Genomic DNA, 14080 nt, shown 5'->3' with positions numbered 1-14080 from the left:
ACTCCAAATAGTCTCATGCAAGTTTAATTATCTGCAATATTAATCTTTGGTGACTCACTATTAAAGGCAATCACTACCCCAAACAACTTTTGGGTAAAAAGGATTTATGGCTGAATATATGAGGCAGCTGTTCTTAACCATGCCTCGTCGGCAGTTGGCTAAGAAACGTCAGGTGATACAAGCCCATGTATTATTAGCCAGAAGTATTGTATTTACCCATCGATAATACACATGCCTTATGTATCATGAGCACCCAGAACTTTGTAGTTATCATGAATTTGTATAGATACCACAAGCCCAGGGCTTCATAGTTATCTTGAACGTGTATAGATGCCGTGCATCTGTATAATCACATATATAATACACGTAATGCGTGTAAAAATTACATGAATTGTGTGTAAAAATACGTCTATTTCGGATGTGTATGTGTAAAACTACACCTATATTTGGATTTTTTCAATTTTCATTACTTAATGCACATCGCCATTTTTTCGATCATCTCAACATTTTTGAATAGATTACGCGTGCGCTATCGATGGAAAAATACAGTAATATGACTTTCCATGTTGTTACATTAAATCATGAAATATTCATTGAGTCGTATTTTTATTACATTTTACTTGTCAAGTTTTCCTGCCATTGGCAACCAACTGTAGACTGTAGAATCTGATCATTATACATACACTTAAAATGCAGAATAAAATAGTAGCTAACACCAATTACCATAAATTAATGCACTAAAATATTTTACTCCGGTGGAAAATTACTATTGTAAAAGGTTGGACAATTGTAGTAAATTTTACTTACTTTGACAAGTGGCTGCTCTCTGGCTCTCAATATTATCTGGTGAAGAGAGACTAAATGTTGCCTCACCAGAGGCGGAATAGGATTACAACAAGCAAGGATTCCTTGGATTTCCCGGGGAAGAATTTCAGAAATCTGAAGGAGCATGTGGTTTGGCAAAACATACCTAGGAGCAATAAAATTTATCACTTCATATCATTAAATACCAGAAAACTTCATCAGTGAACAACTGCAGTAATGCAAATAATGTAATAAACTATTTGATTGCTATTATACTATATATTAATACAATTGTTATAATTTCGCCATTTCATTGGGTGGTAAAATGAGGTGGTAAAAAAGAAGTGATACGAATACAACAGGAAATAAAAAATATATACTGAGACAGAAACAACATACACAAAAAATAAATAATTTTTTTAAGCCTAGTCATAAATGTCCCAACATTACTTGGAAGGGGTTTTCATAAACTTAATTAAAAAAATTACACAGATAAGTATATAATACTGTTAAGTAAGTAAATTTTGAAAGAAAAATTTCCAAATTTTAAACATAATTCAGTGGTGCAAGGTAATTTCACATTCATAAGTTGGTGGACTACAAGACATTTTAACCACCCCACAGATTCTCATCCAGTGTGAAATGTCACTTGAACATCTTTGAAATAATAGACCATAGCTTTTCATATAAGTCTATAAGTCTTACACTGTTAAGAGAACTGAGCAAAATACATGACTAATTTCAGTGGCAACATGAATTATTAAATCTTTTATTCCTTCAAGAATTTTTGCATGAGTCTCAAACAGAAATACATCCAATACTTATAGAAAATGGCAGACAGTAACTGATAAAACCACATGCAACTAAAAAACTCTCGATTCAATCTCACCCATAACTTTCATCTTCTTCTCTTGCAACCTTGTTCCTCCATGCTGTCAGTTCTTTTAAAGCATACATTTGTCGATTGTTAAGTAACTTCTTAGTTTTTTGCACTATGTTCAAGTGCATATCATCAGTAAAAATTGGCTTCTCATATTTCTGAAATATAGAGTGACAGAACTAAACTTAGCCAGCAAAAGTGTAATTTCAAAGAGCTTTAAAATATTTCATGACGTTTTTCAAAGAAATTGCTTGCAATACTGGAAACGTGCCATTATTTTATTCCAAAAATGCATTCCAATACTCTTCTCTGCTTTTACTTATGTATATGAATTCAATAAACATAGGTTTCATGCACTAATAGTAATTACGTGAAAACGTTTTGAATAAAAATAATGAGAAACTATAAGTTCACATTTTAAACCTTCTCAGTACAAATAAAAACAATCCACATGAAAAAGGCAACCAATTTCTATGGATAGAACATATTAAGAGGTAAGTAAAAAGATTACATTTATAGCAAACCACCTTCCGAAAAACCTCTTTAAATATGATAATTGTGATGAATTTAGTGATGAAAATCCTTGATAAATACCTTTAGACACAATTCTGTACTCCTTTGTAACACTGACTTTAGCAAATTTGTTTGCCCATTGGCAGCTGCTAGCAGATCACTGCGCATTCTGTCATAAACGTACAGTAAATAGTGTGTGTCTTCACGAGCATAATTTATCATTTCTTGAGGTAGCGGTCTGCAATTTTCAACATGAAATTAACATTAGGCATACAAAATTGACAATTTTCATGCACATCAATTTGCAAAACCTTTATTTCATATATGAAATAAAATAAATAATAAATAATAAAATGCTGCTACAAAGATGTATACATACAAAGATACTGTTTTGCAACTGTGACAGATCACAATGCGTACTATGATCACTAATTTATCAGGTGTAAAGCAAAACATTGTCGACAAAGGAAGCAGCACTACCCCAATGTAATATATCTTGGCCTAGTATTTGGTAAATAAATATATAGTTCTAGTTGTTCTTCAACCTAGCCTTTGTACGCAGAGCACACAAGACCTTGGGTAGGAAAATTTAGGAATCAGAAACTGTCACAACAATCTTCCCAACCAACAAGGTCAAAACATCTTAATCTCTAGTCCTACACATCAACAACCACTCTCTCCGATAAAGCTTTCCTAAAGCAGCAGCCACACATTCTCCCCTCCTCTCACTTACCACCCCTCTCCCCCTCCACAGCTCCTCCCCCATACAAGTTGCTTGACACATCCTTCCAATGAGCAACCCACCACTCTTCAAAATCTGAACCAAAGCTAGGATTTTTATTTGCCACTCCAACTTTAACACTCTGGCTACACCACCACTCTTGACACAGTTTAAATAGTTTATTTTCACCAACAGGCCAAGTATTTCCCAATGCAGCATTAATAATACACTCAGAAAACCACAATTTTACCAATCAAAGAAGCATGATTAAAATTCATGTGTACATTCACAGATCCACAATCATAAAACTGAATTTTAATACTGATGAAGCAAAAAACAAACCAAACAATGAATCTTTCCACCAAATTTTTTATAAGGTACGACTATTTTCAATGCATTAGCATATCATCATCAGGTACCTGATTTTGGTGGAAAAAAATTGAGGGAGAGAAGCTTTGTTTTGGTTTTTTTTTACTCCAGTGATTGGATTTCCACAAAGTAAAGCCTGAATACATCAAATATATTGCATAATGATGCTTAAAATTTATGTCAACTCTTTAGCACCTTGGTAATCAAAATCTAATTTCCGGAAATTCCCTTAAATTATTTACATTTGTAGGATGAGTGAATGGCAACTTGTCTATCCAGTGCCATTGGACAGAAATTAGTGCATATCACATATGTGAAATAATTCCAAATTGTAGGAATATTAATTCATGGAGAAGAGACATTAACTGCATTAAGGTACCAAGTGTGGACACTTTTGGAATTTATAGATTTTATTGGATTCATTTTATAACCAGTTCAGACGGTCAAGATTTAACTGAAATGCCCAAGATTGTGAAATCTGGTTTGAAAATTGGAAAAATCACAATCTGAAATCTGAAATTAAGTTGTATTTTGAACATCGACAACAATTTGCTGATGCTAGAAACAAAATTTGATTGAAAAATATGAAAGAATTAAGCCACCATCCATTATCTTGACTAAGAGATTGTAACCATCAACATTTCAAACATGTGCAAATCCATTTTTATATATTCAATTTCATACTTCCATTTTCAAAATGTATTCAAATGCAGAGTGCATAAAAGAATCAAGAATGGAATCTGATGAAATAATACATGCTTTAAGTTAATATGTACTTACAAATGTAAACTTAAACAAACCTCATTCTCCAGTCAGCAAGCTGAAATCTTTTGTCAACATTAATATTGCAGTAATGCTTTAGAAGGAATGCAAGGGATAAGTGAGCAAAGTGTAGAACACGGGCAGCTTGATGAGTGTCAAACATATTCACCAGGTATACACCAAAGTCCCTTTGTAGCCACTGAACATCACTGTCGGCTCCATGGAATACCTATTTTGGCATAGAGAATACAAATATGTATCAGATAAAATCAATGAACACCTCCATTTTTTAAATATTAAGTCCCTTTAAATTCCTATTCATACCATCACAGGAAAAAGTTTAAGAAGTCTGAGCAGTTTCTGTGAAAAGATAAGAATGAAATTCATTCCCTCATTGAAGTATACGTGGGGACGTGGTAGTCCAGCGGATATAATGCAGGACTTCTGACTGGAGGGCCCAGGTTCTATCCTGGGTGACACCTCTGGGCACCCTGAGCTTCACCCTATCAGTGTGATTTTTCACACACCACATTTTCCTGGGAAAAATTAGGACATACCGGAGAAGGAATTGAACCTTTACAGGTAATTTCACATGCTGTTCGGTTATTATACATCATAAAATAATTTGAGAGGTTGTTTATGTATTGAAGGAAAAGTAGGGGACCCAGAATAGATCCTTGAGGGACACCTCTCCCAATCATCAAAGGATTATAGAGTGAAAATGATTTTGATTCAGCTGAGTATAATTTAACAGTCTGGGATCTTCCTCTCAGAAAAGATTTTATCCATTTGTTGGCTATCCCAGAGATTCCATTTTCCTCAAGTTTCCTTAGTAGTACTGCATGATCAACTGAGACAAAAGCCTTTAAAACACCTATTACTCATTCCTTTTGTCAAGTTCAAGTCGGCTATTATGAATGACTTTATATACTTCAGTTTCAGTTGATTTATTTTTCATAAAGCCAAATTGAGAATCAGAAAGAATATTGAGTTTACTTTTGAAGGATAACAATATATGTGTTGTAAATTACTTGTTCCAGAATATTAGAGAAAACAGATAGCATGGAAATAAGTCTATAATAATTCATGTTTTGTGGGTCACCTCCTTTGAATACTGGGAATACTTTAGCTACTTCTTATCTATTTGGGAAGGTGCCTGAAGATAGAGATCCATTGACTTAATGGGTAATAACATGGATCACTGAGGAATAATAATAATAATTTTATTGGACATTAAACAAAATAGTTTTGCAATAGTCTTCGTCATAGAGATACATAGTTTAGAGATTATGGTTACATAAACACATATTTAGATACAACGGGTAAATATCAAAATTCTCAAAATACATTTGGTGAGACAAATGATTGTATGTCTATCATGGACCACACAATTTTTGAATTGAAAAACTCATTTACTGAGTAGAATGCTTTTTTAGTCAGCCAGTTCCGGATAACTTTCTTAAACTTGGGCACACTCACAACTTTAGCCTCAGAAGGCAATCTATTAAACAAACGAATTTTTAGAATATTGAAAGAATTGCTGTTCTTGGCTAATCTGCAATAGGGAATGTCTAGTGTATCACTGTTCCTTGTATTATGAGAATGGAAGTTAGACCTTTTCTCGAAAGAGCTAAGGTTTTCCTTAACATTACATAGGCATTTATAGATATACAGACTATGCAGAGTCATAATGCCCGAATTACAGAACAGAGGTTTACAATGTTCTCTTGGGGGTGAAAAGGAAATAATTCTGACTGCCTTTTTTTGCATCTTAAATAACATATTTGTGGAAGGTGAGTGGCTGTGGAAGGTGAAGTACAATACCATAGTCAATGTGGCAATGAAATAAAGCATAGTATACCTGAATAAGGAACTCTTTTGGAATAATATATTTGATTTTACGTAACATATACACAGCCTTTGACAATTTTCCAAGTGTGCCCAGTATGTGAGGCTCCCAAGTCAATTTTTGGTCGAGTTCGAAACCAAGTAATTTAATGGTACTCGGGGGATTAGATATGGTACTTAGTGAGAAGACCAGGGACTGAGTTTTATCATTATTTAGAACCAGACCGTTTGCAGAAAACCAGTTTGATGCTTCTGATAAACACAAATTAGTTGTAGCACTAGAATTGACATTCTTAGTCTCTTGAACAAAAGTGGTATCATCAGCATAGAGTATGGACTTGCAGGAGACATTTGACGGTAGGTCATTAATTAAAATAAGGAATAAAAGAGGGCCAAGGACTGAACCTTGAGGAACTCCATAGACTAATTTCAGGGGTGAGGAAAGATTGTTATTAGTGCAAACACATTGGGATCGATCAGATAGGACTCATAAGGATACGATAGGACTCAAAAAATTGTAATTCAAGATCATTGAAACCATAATAATGAAGTTTTTCCAGAAGAATTGGATGAGCATCACAGTCAAATGCTTTAGAAAGGTCACATGCAGTTATAACAATGGAGGATTTACTTAGAAAAGCATTTAGAATTTGATTAATTGCGGACTCGACAGCTGAAGTAGTGGAGTAGCCTTTACAAAAGCCAAATTGCGAAGGAGAGAATAAATTGTTAACTTGAAAGTGCTCATAAACCTGAACCTTAATAGCCTTTTCAAAAATTTTTCCAAATACTGGTATTAAAGAAATAGGCCTATAGTTGGACGGTAACGTTTTGTCTCCTTTTTTATGAATAGGTATCATTTTTGATATTTTCAAAGCATCAGGAAAGATGCCCGATTGAAAGCAAGAATTTAGAATTAGCGCCAGGGGTACATCTATGAAACCCACAAGATCTTTAATTAAGTTGACCGATAGCCCATAGACATCGGTACATCTAGAGTATTTTAAGGTTTTGATAATTTGACGGATTTCCTCTTCCGTAACCCATTTCCATTTGAAGGGAGATAATGTTGCTGGTGAATTATTAAGAAGAGGCAAGGCAGTGCTTGGAGTTGAATCAAAATTTGACACAAGGTCAGCAATTGATTCTATGAAAAACTTATTCAGGTCATCAGACTTAAATGGAAGGTCCAGGTCACCCCTCGAATGGCCAATCTCCTTATTTATGACTTGCCAGGCTGCTTTTAAATGGTTAGTAGCATTACCTATATGATCGGAGTTGAAGCTATGTTTAGAATGTATTATTTGATTGTTATAAAAGGATTTAAGTTGTCGCCATGTCCTTTTATCCTCATCATTGCCAGTGCGAGTGTACTTTTGACGCAGCTGGATTACATGCAATCGTAATTCAGAAAGCTCGGGAGTGAACCATTTCAGGGACTTTTTGAAACTATATGAATGATTCACAAGTCTCTTGGGGAAGCACTGTTGGAAGAAGGACAAAAAAATTTCAAAAAAGCAAGCAAAGTTGTCAATTATTATTATCAATGAATTCAATTAGAATTATCAATGTCTTTCAGCAGAGAGCATGGTATATCATTATATCCAGCTGAGTGCCACCTGCTTATTGTTTTTAATCATATGGTCAATTTCTCGGTCATTTGCAGGATGAAAAAAGATAGGTTTAGCATTGAGAGGCATACTCTGCTATAGTTCATTAGGCCCTAGCTGGTGACTTTTCCTCTTTAGTTCCAGTTATGGAGTAGAGAAAATTCTCCATCAGTAGATTAGCAATATCATATTGGTTGGCAACAAGAGGATTATTATGACATAAAGAATCTATACTCAATAACTGAAATTCTGAGGGCTGTGTAGCATCATTAATGAGGTTTTAAGCAGATTTACAGTGATTTTAGAAGAATTAACAATGCACATGTTATAGTTCCTTTTAGTCTGCATCACCAAATTATTGTGTTCCTTTTTAATGGAATTATAATAAGATCTCAGGGGGGACAGAGTCATTTGATTTCAGATTATTGAGGACTTTTTTAGATTAGTAGAAGAAGCCCTATTTCTCGAGTTACCCATTTGCAGTTTGTTTTTGGGGATTGGCATTTTTACAGGAATCAGTGGTAGGCATTAATCAAAACAATGCAAGAAAATCTCTTGGAAGTTATTAATTAAACATTTTTTAGGTTTAGAATTAGGTTAAAAACATTTTTACTGCTTCGGTTGGTAATTATTTATTTAACTTTTATGTTGAATTCAATTGCAAAACTTGCTGAAAGTTCCATGGCTACTAAGAAGTTATAGTCAATAATGCATTGAACTGCAAAGATGAATTACTCGGCAATGTGTTTCGGAAATCATCCTGTTTGGCAATTCTTTATTAATTTGATAAAATACAGCATTTTGTAATAAATGAACTGAGAGCATGACACATATTGTGGATTTGATCATACTCAATTTACTCAGGTTAAAGCATATATTACAATGCTATGTGACTCAATTATTGCACACACCTTAGTAAAAATGGAATCCACAAATGCATAGTAGAAGCTGCAATGTTATTAAGTTCTGACTTAGAAGGAGGGAGATGTAGGTGCAGAAAAGGAATGAAAATGTAAAACGGAGGGATAGGAAATCAAACAAAGAAGTCTGTGGCTTGGTGAGGTAGGTTACGGATATGTTAGGAGACATCCTAAGGAGACAAGCAATTGTGCAGGGAATGAAGGGAAATAGAATGAATGTGGAATTGAAGAACATTTTACTGTAGGGTGGTTTCATGTTTTTGTAGTGTGGATTTCTCGGAAATCCCCACTATCGGTTAACTCTCCCAAGGAGTACCCTCAAGCATACCAGACAATGTATGGTGATGTAGTGTAGGTTTCTCGGAAACCAAGAAAAGACAATGTCCACTACCCAATTCCCTTGTTACTACAATGTAGCTACTACGTAGTTACTTTGAAGTCATCCCTCCCCCGAAGGCGCGATGCCTTATAAAGCGAGACGATCCTAGAGCAGGGACCCATTCCTTACCTATTCCTCACCCGATACCCTGTCTCGGAGTCCGTCGGTCAAGCCTACGACCACACCAGAGACGCCCAGCCCTTCTCTGCACCTCTCCTGGTGACCCAACTCTCTTCCCCATTCCTTACCTGATACCCTGCCTCTGTGTTCGTCGGTCGAGCCTACGACCACACCAGAGACGCCCAGCCTTGCCCTACGTCCCGTGACACCTCGGTTCATCGGTCGAGCATATGACCACACCAGAGATGCCCAGCCTTGCCCTGCTCGCTCGTCCCTACTCCCTGGTGCCTGAACCCCATAGTTTGAAAAGGGTTGAATAAAAGACTCATAAACCGAATACGACTCTCATTCTGTGCTACGCTCCCACCAATGATGTTGCGGCCGCCAACCACGCGACATTTTGTCTTGTTAGGTAAGGCTAAGAAATGTAGGAGTTCAGAGTGTATGTCATTTAAAAAACCTACCTTAAAACAGAAGACAACAAAATATTTACAAATAATTTATGCTAACCACAGTACAAAGTCATCTTACCAGAGAAAGTGAATTCTGGTGGGCATTTTTTACTGGTTAGTAGATTCAGAAATGCAGATCCCTCAACAAAACGTGTCAACAAGGAGTCCAGCACATGATTTATCAACTTCACATAGGTATCATCAATTTCAAATAAATAAGGCAACATCTTATTTGTGCCTAATCAATTAAGTTTGAAAAATGAATATTGTGCACACATCCTTGATAAAAACTACCCGTTTCTTTAAAAAAAAAACCATAACTGTGTGTTTTATATCACTGTATGTCAGTTTCATTTACATTACTGGCGACAAAAGTAATACTTATTGAATTTTTAAAGCCATACTACGTGATTATGAAATGAAATTCTGGAATAAAATCAAAAGAAACTAAAAAAATCTTACCTTTACAATTTTTGAATTGGTGAAAACCTCATTTAAACACTGAAGACAATGGCGAAGGCAGAGAGTGTCAACGATGTAATCCTTTTCTCGCGTCGATATTTGTAGCAAGCATGTAAATCCTTGAAAACTTCTATAGGAATGATGCTAAAAAAATTAAAAAGATATTAAACTTCCAAAATGATCACACAATTACTTCACAAACACAAAACAATCTCAAATGATTAACATCCACATATCCGATAAAAAAAACAAGACAAAAGGAATTATACTAAATTAAGGTACATTTCTTTAGGTTAGGAAGACCGCATTGTTATTCCATTCACCCTCTTAACTTCTGTACTGGAATCCCTTCATGCTGTTAGACAGCTTTTAGGCATAATCACATTATTGAGTATCAACTTAGGGCACCCCAAGCTAGTGACGGGACTAGCATATACCCAGTACTTACACCCCGCAGTCTCAACTATCTTTTCACATTTGTCACATCCAAAAAGCCTTTTTCATTTCTTAACCATCTAAGGACTCAAGTAAAACATGGTCTGTCCCAAAATAAGTAATCTTTGTCAACTCAAAAGGCATTATCCAAAGAGTTTGTGCCTTAGAGACAGGCAGTGAACAGTAAGATTCATTTGAAAGTCCTCGAAGGTTGCACAAAAGAGAGCAAAACATTAGGAAGGAAACCTTTGCCAACTGGAGGCTGTGCCATGGTGTGCCATCTTAAACCACCTTCCTCATGACAGAGTACCTGGCTAAGCACAAGGAGGTGACATTGTCCCAGCCACCCTATAACCTCAACGTGTCACCATCGGACTTCCTTTTATTGCCAATAATAAAAAGGAGCTTGAAAGGCAACCATTATGAAATGCTGGATAACGTCAAAGAGACTGTGATGAGGTTCCTATCTCCGCCTTCCAAGAAGCATACCATAAATGACAAGAGGCACTAGAATCAAAGGGTTGATGCTCATGATTGCTATTTTGAAGAATTTTTGCAATTTGCACTTTGATATGCACTTAATTCTTTCCCAGATTTAATCTACTTCTTTTTGGGATACTATGAACTTTCCTGTTGTAACATTTTGAAATAAAAATCAATGAATTTTTGGAAAATATTGGTAATATTTATTGCAAGAGAGTTTATTTGGGCTGATAAAATTCAAGTAAAGACCCCAAGGGCTGAGGATAAAAAATATTGTTGCAGCACTGATAACCTCAACAAGGCAGACTTTCGAGGAGGAGGGCTATGCAATTACTAACAATCAATAATCCTTTCCCACTTTGAGCCACCTTAAACTATTCCCTTACATCTGGGTGACTCTCTTCCATCAATGATCAGTAAACAAATCATCTGGAGGCAGCTAAATGGATGAGATCTGTCAAAATCCAACCAGAAATATTCCAAGCAAATGAGAAGATATAGCATGAATTAACAGCTTTTTTGGTTATGACGGTAGAAAAAGAAACTTTGCACTTCCGTGTGAAGGTTTAATAATTCACGCGACCACACGATTTCCATGATGCACAGCATCAAAACCATTGTCATGTGAAGTATTACAACTTTATTTGGAAGGGCAAAGTTTCTTTTTCTAGCCTCATCACTACGGAATTCCACAAATTTAAGCCTGAAACTGTTAAGCTTTTTTGGTGAGAAAAATGAAATGGTCAACCTTAACACAAATTTCAAAACATATGGTGTGGAGTAAGTGCATGATAATATGTAATAGTTTCAAAGGATACAACAACAATTACTGCTAATGGTAGACCACCTATATAGCTAAGAGAGGGGATGGGGATCGAGATGGTGTGGTGGCTATCATACTGGCTTCTCACCCTGAGGGCTCCGGTTCAAATTCCGGCCTTGTTGAATATTTTTCAGTGGTACCTCGATCCCTAATTAAGGTGCTTTGTGGAGGGCACTTTGAGAGAGTACGCAGTCCGTCGGATGGGACATTAAGCTGCGGACCCCTTGGCGCCTTTCGTAAAGAGTAGGCTAATGCCAATGCCGGGTTTCTCTCCACCCTTCATCCTTTCCTGTCCATCCTTAATGGCACAAATGACCTCAGCTGTCGGTCGCCTCCCATAAAAAATACTACGAGCTACGAGAGCGAGGAGTAAGGAATGAGAGGACAAGGAAAAGTGTGGACAGAAAGCACCAGTAGCACACAAATATGGAAGGAGGGTGCTGGTTCGGTCATGCAGAGAGGATGAATGTGAGTGGAATTAGCAATTAAATGTATGAGAGTAGAATAAATACTTTCAGTAGAAAGGGTGGCCTGAGTATGTCATGGTTGAACATTCCCAATGAGACTCTTAAGAGAAGGAATGTTAGAATGTATGTAAGAAATTAGTAAGAGAGAGTATATTTCACATAATGATAGAAAATATCAAGGTTTCAGAGGATGTCCTTCCTCCAAAAGGGACTGGAATGTAAATATCAAATAAAGTATCATTACTAAAAAAAACAACAAATAAAGACAATTTTAAAGGGATAGAGAACAATTGAAGAGTATTGGCTGAGAAAACACTTTCTAAAACAAGAGAGAATATTTCAAACACAGCTCAGCTGGGTCTCTGCAAATACATATACTCACCTTTGGTCAGGTATTTAACCTAAAGATTTAAAAAGCCAGTATTCCCACACTCTCACCACTGTTCCACCAAACACCTTCTAACTTAATATTAAAATAAATTCCACACATATCATTGAAAGGTTATTAGTTGCTTTCTCCTACATTACTGCTAGAAAATATTACCAAGTTCAGCCTTTTTCCATAAGGTAATTTAGGGGTCAGTTCCCTTTGCTCAAAACGGTGGTCCAATTAAAGCTTCAATAATATGAGAACAGCAGGCATGCATAACAGGCTAGTAACACTTTTTGTCAAATAAAATCTATAATTACGTATCACCAGTGAAATTATACACAACTATACCTCCAGATCTACAGCAATATCCGTTTGAGTTTTAATATCTTTCATCATCTCCTCAAGTTGATCCGGCCGTTCCACAAAAGTAAGAGGTGTATCTGATACAGGGCGGTACATAACTGGCGTTTTTGAAGTCAGCTGCGACTCCCTCGGTGTTAACAGCTCAAGCTCATACTGATATGGGTGGTTAAAGCTAATAAAAGAAATTAATACATTTATTGTGACGAAATTGCATTTTATTCTCTCCGGCGAATAAAAAGCATGGTCATGTGAGAACTATCATATTTGTAATAACAATAAATAAACAGGCAGACTTAATAACTCTCACCTTTCTTCTCCATCAGCGTTGTACTCCATAAATATCGCCAGCGGCTTTAAAGAGTTGGGTTTTTCACTAATTTTTGGCTCAAAAGGTATATTTCTGTTGTCGATTTTATCTTTAAATTTAATTTGTGGCCGCTGAATATTCTTGGCTGTCAAAAGTCTCACATGTTGCGGTGAGATGGTATTGTGCCTTAAAGCTGTTGGCTAACACAATGAACGAAATTAATAAATCTCATGAAAAATGAAACACCAATTTAAAAAAATCAATACTTACTGCCTGAGACCTATTCCATGAACCACTGACTGGCTTGGGGGCAGAGGGAGAGACTTCAAGCAACACAGGTTGAGGATTTCTTTTAATACCGGCCAACTCATCCAAAGTCGAATTCTCGAATGAAAACGGAGGGAATGAATATATGAGAAATAAAACGAAACTATACTTCACTCAGCCATCAATAATTAAACCTACCACGCGTTCTAAAACCATATCGTTAGCGTCCAGTAACAAGTCAAATTTTTCCTCCAAGTCTCTTCTTAAAATATTTCCTTTAATTCCTTGGTGCTGAAAAACCATTGATATCCTAAAATGAAAAAAAATCGTTATTCTACTGGAATTGTGCTAGGCAAAAAACTTCAAATATAAAACTTACATTTTTAACACCTTCTTCCCTTTTATATCCATTGCCTTCTTGAATATTGGATAACTTGAGTAATATTCCCAGTCGCTTCCACAAGGAAGGCTATTAGAAGCTTTGATAGCACCCATGAGAGAGACAAATCCAGTCTGTAATCATTTCAAAACATGAGTACTCAAGAGAGATCACTCAAGATTTATTGAAAGCGAATGTACCAAACCTGGGTGAATTGTTCCAATGATTTCATTCCGGGTAATAAAACATCTTGACTAATTTGCGAATCACTCCCTACATCCATTTCCACCGCTTCCTGATTATTTACGGAAGGTTCCTCGCCGTTCGCCATCTTTTGGTTCCT

General features: G+C 36.0%; 1 protein-coding gene across 2 annotated transcripts in view; it reads right to left on the bottom strand.

The window, feature by feature from the left end:
* Rrp6 (exosome component Rrp6) overlaps positions 1 to 14080 on the bottom strand; it is a 25880-nt gene extending 11800 nt beyond the window's left edge. The window contains exons 1-11 of one of the 2 annotated variants that reach the window (XM_071594835.1): positions 13943 to 14080; positions 13738 to 13871; positions 13557 to 13668; positions 13362 to 13475; positions 13092 to 13291; positions 12770 to 12956; positions 9841 to 9984; positions 4088 to 4278; positions 2279 to 2435; positions 1694 to 1842; positions 808 to 970 (exon numbers count right to left, since the gene is read on the bottom strand). In XM_071594835.1, the coding sequence (XP_071450936.1) occupies positions 808 to 970; positions 1694 to 1842; positions 2279 to 2435; positions 4088 to 4278; positions 9841 to 9984; positions 12770 to 12956; positions 13092 to 13291; positions 13362 to 13475; positions 13557 to 13668; positions 13738 to 13871; positions 13943 to 14068 (1677 nt within the window). In that variant the 5' untranslated portion in view covers positions 14069 to 14080. The remainder of the gene's footprint in view (positions 1 to 807; positions 971 to 1693; positions 1843 to 2278; positions 2436 to 4087; positions 4279 to 9840; positions 9985 to 12769; positions 12957 to 13091; positions 13292 to 13361; positions 13476 to 13556; positions 13669 to 13737; positions 13872 to 13942) is intronic. The other variant, XM_071594836.1, reaches the window with a different exon arrangement.

This window comes from Hetaerina americana, unplaced genomic scaffold, assembly GCF_022747635.1.
Source record: "Hetaerina americana unplaced genomic scaffold, ioHetAmer1.1.p SCAF_7, whole genome shotgun sequence".
Lineage (NCBI taxonomy): Eukaryota > Metazoa > Arthropoda > Insecta > Odonata > Calopterygidae > Hetaerina > Hetaerina americana.
The sequence above is the reverse complement of the archived record's forward strand: the minus strand, read 5'-3'. Positions and strand labels throughout refer to the sequence as shown.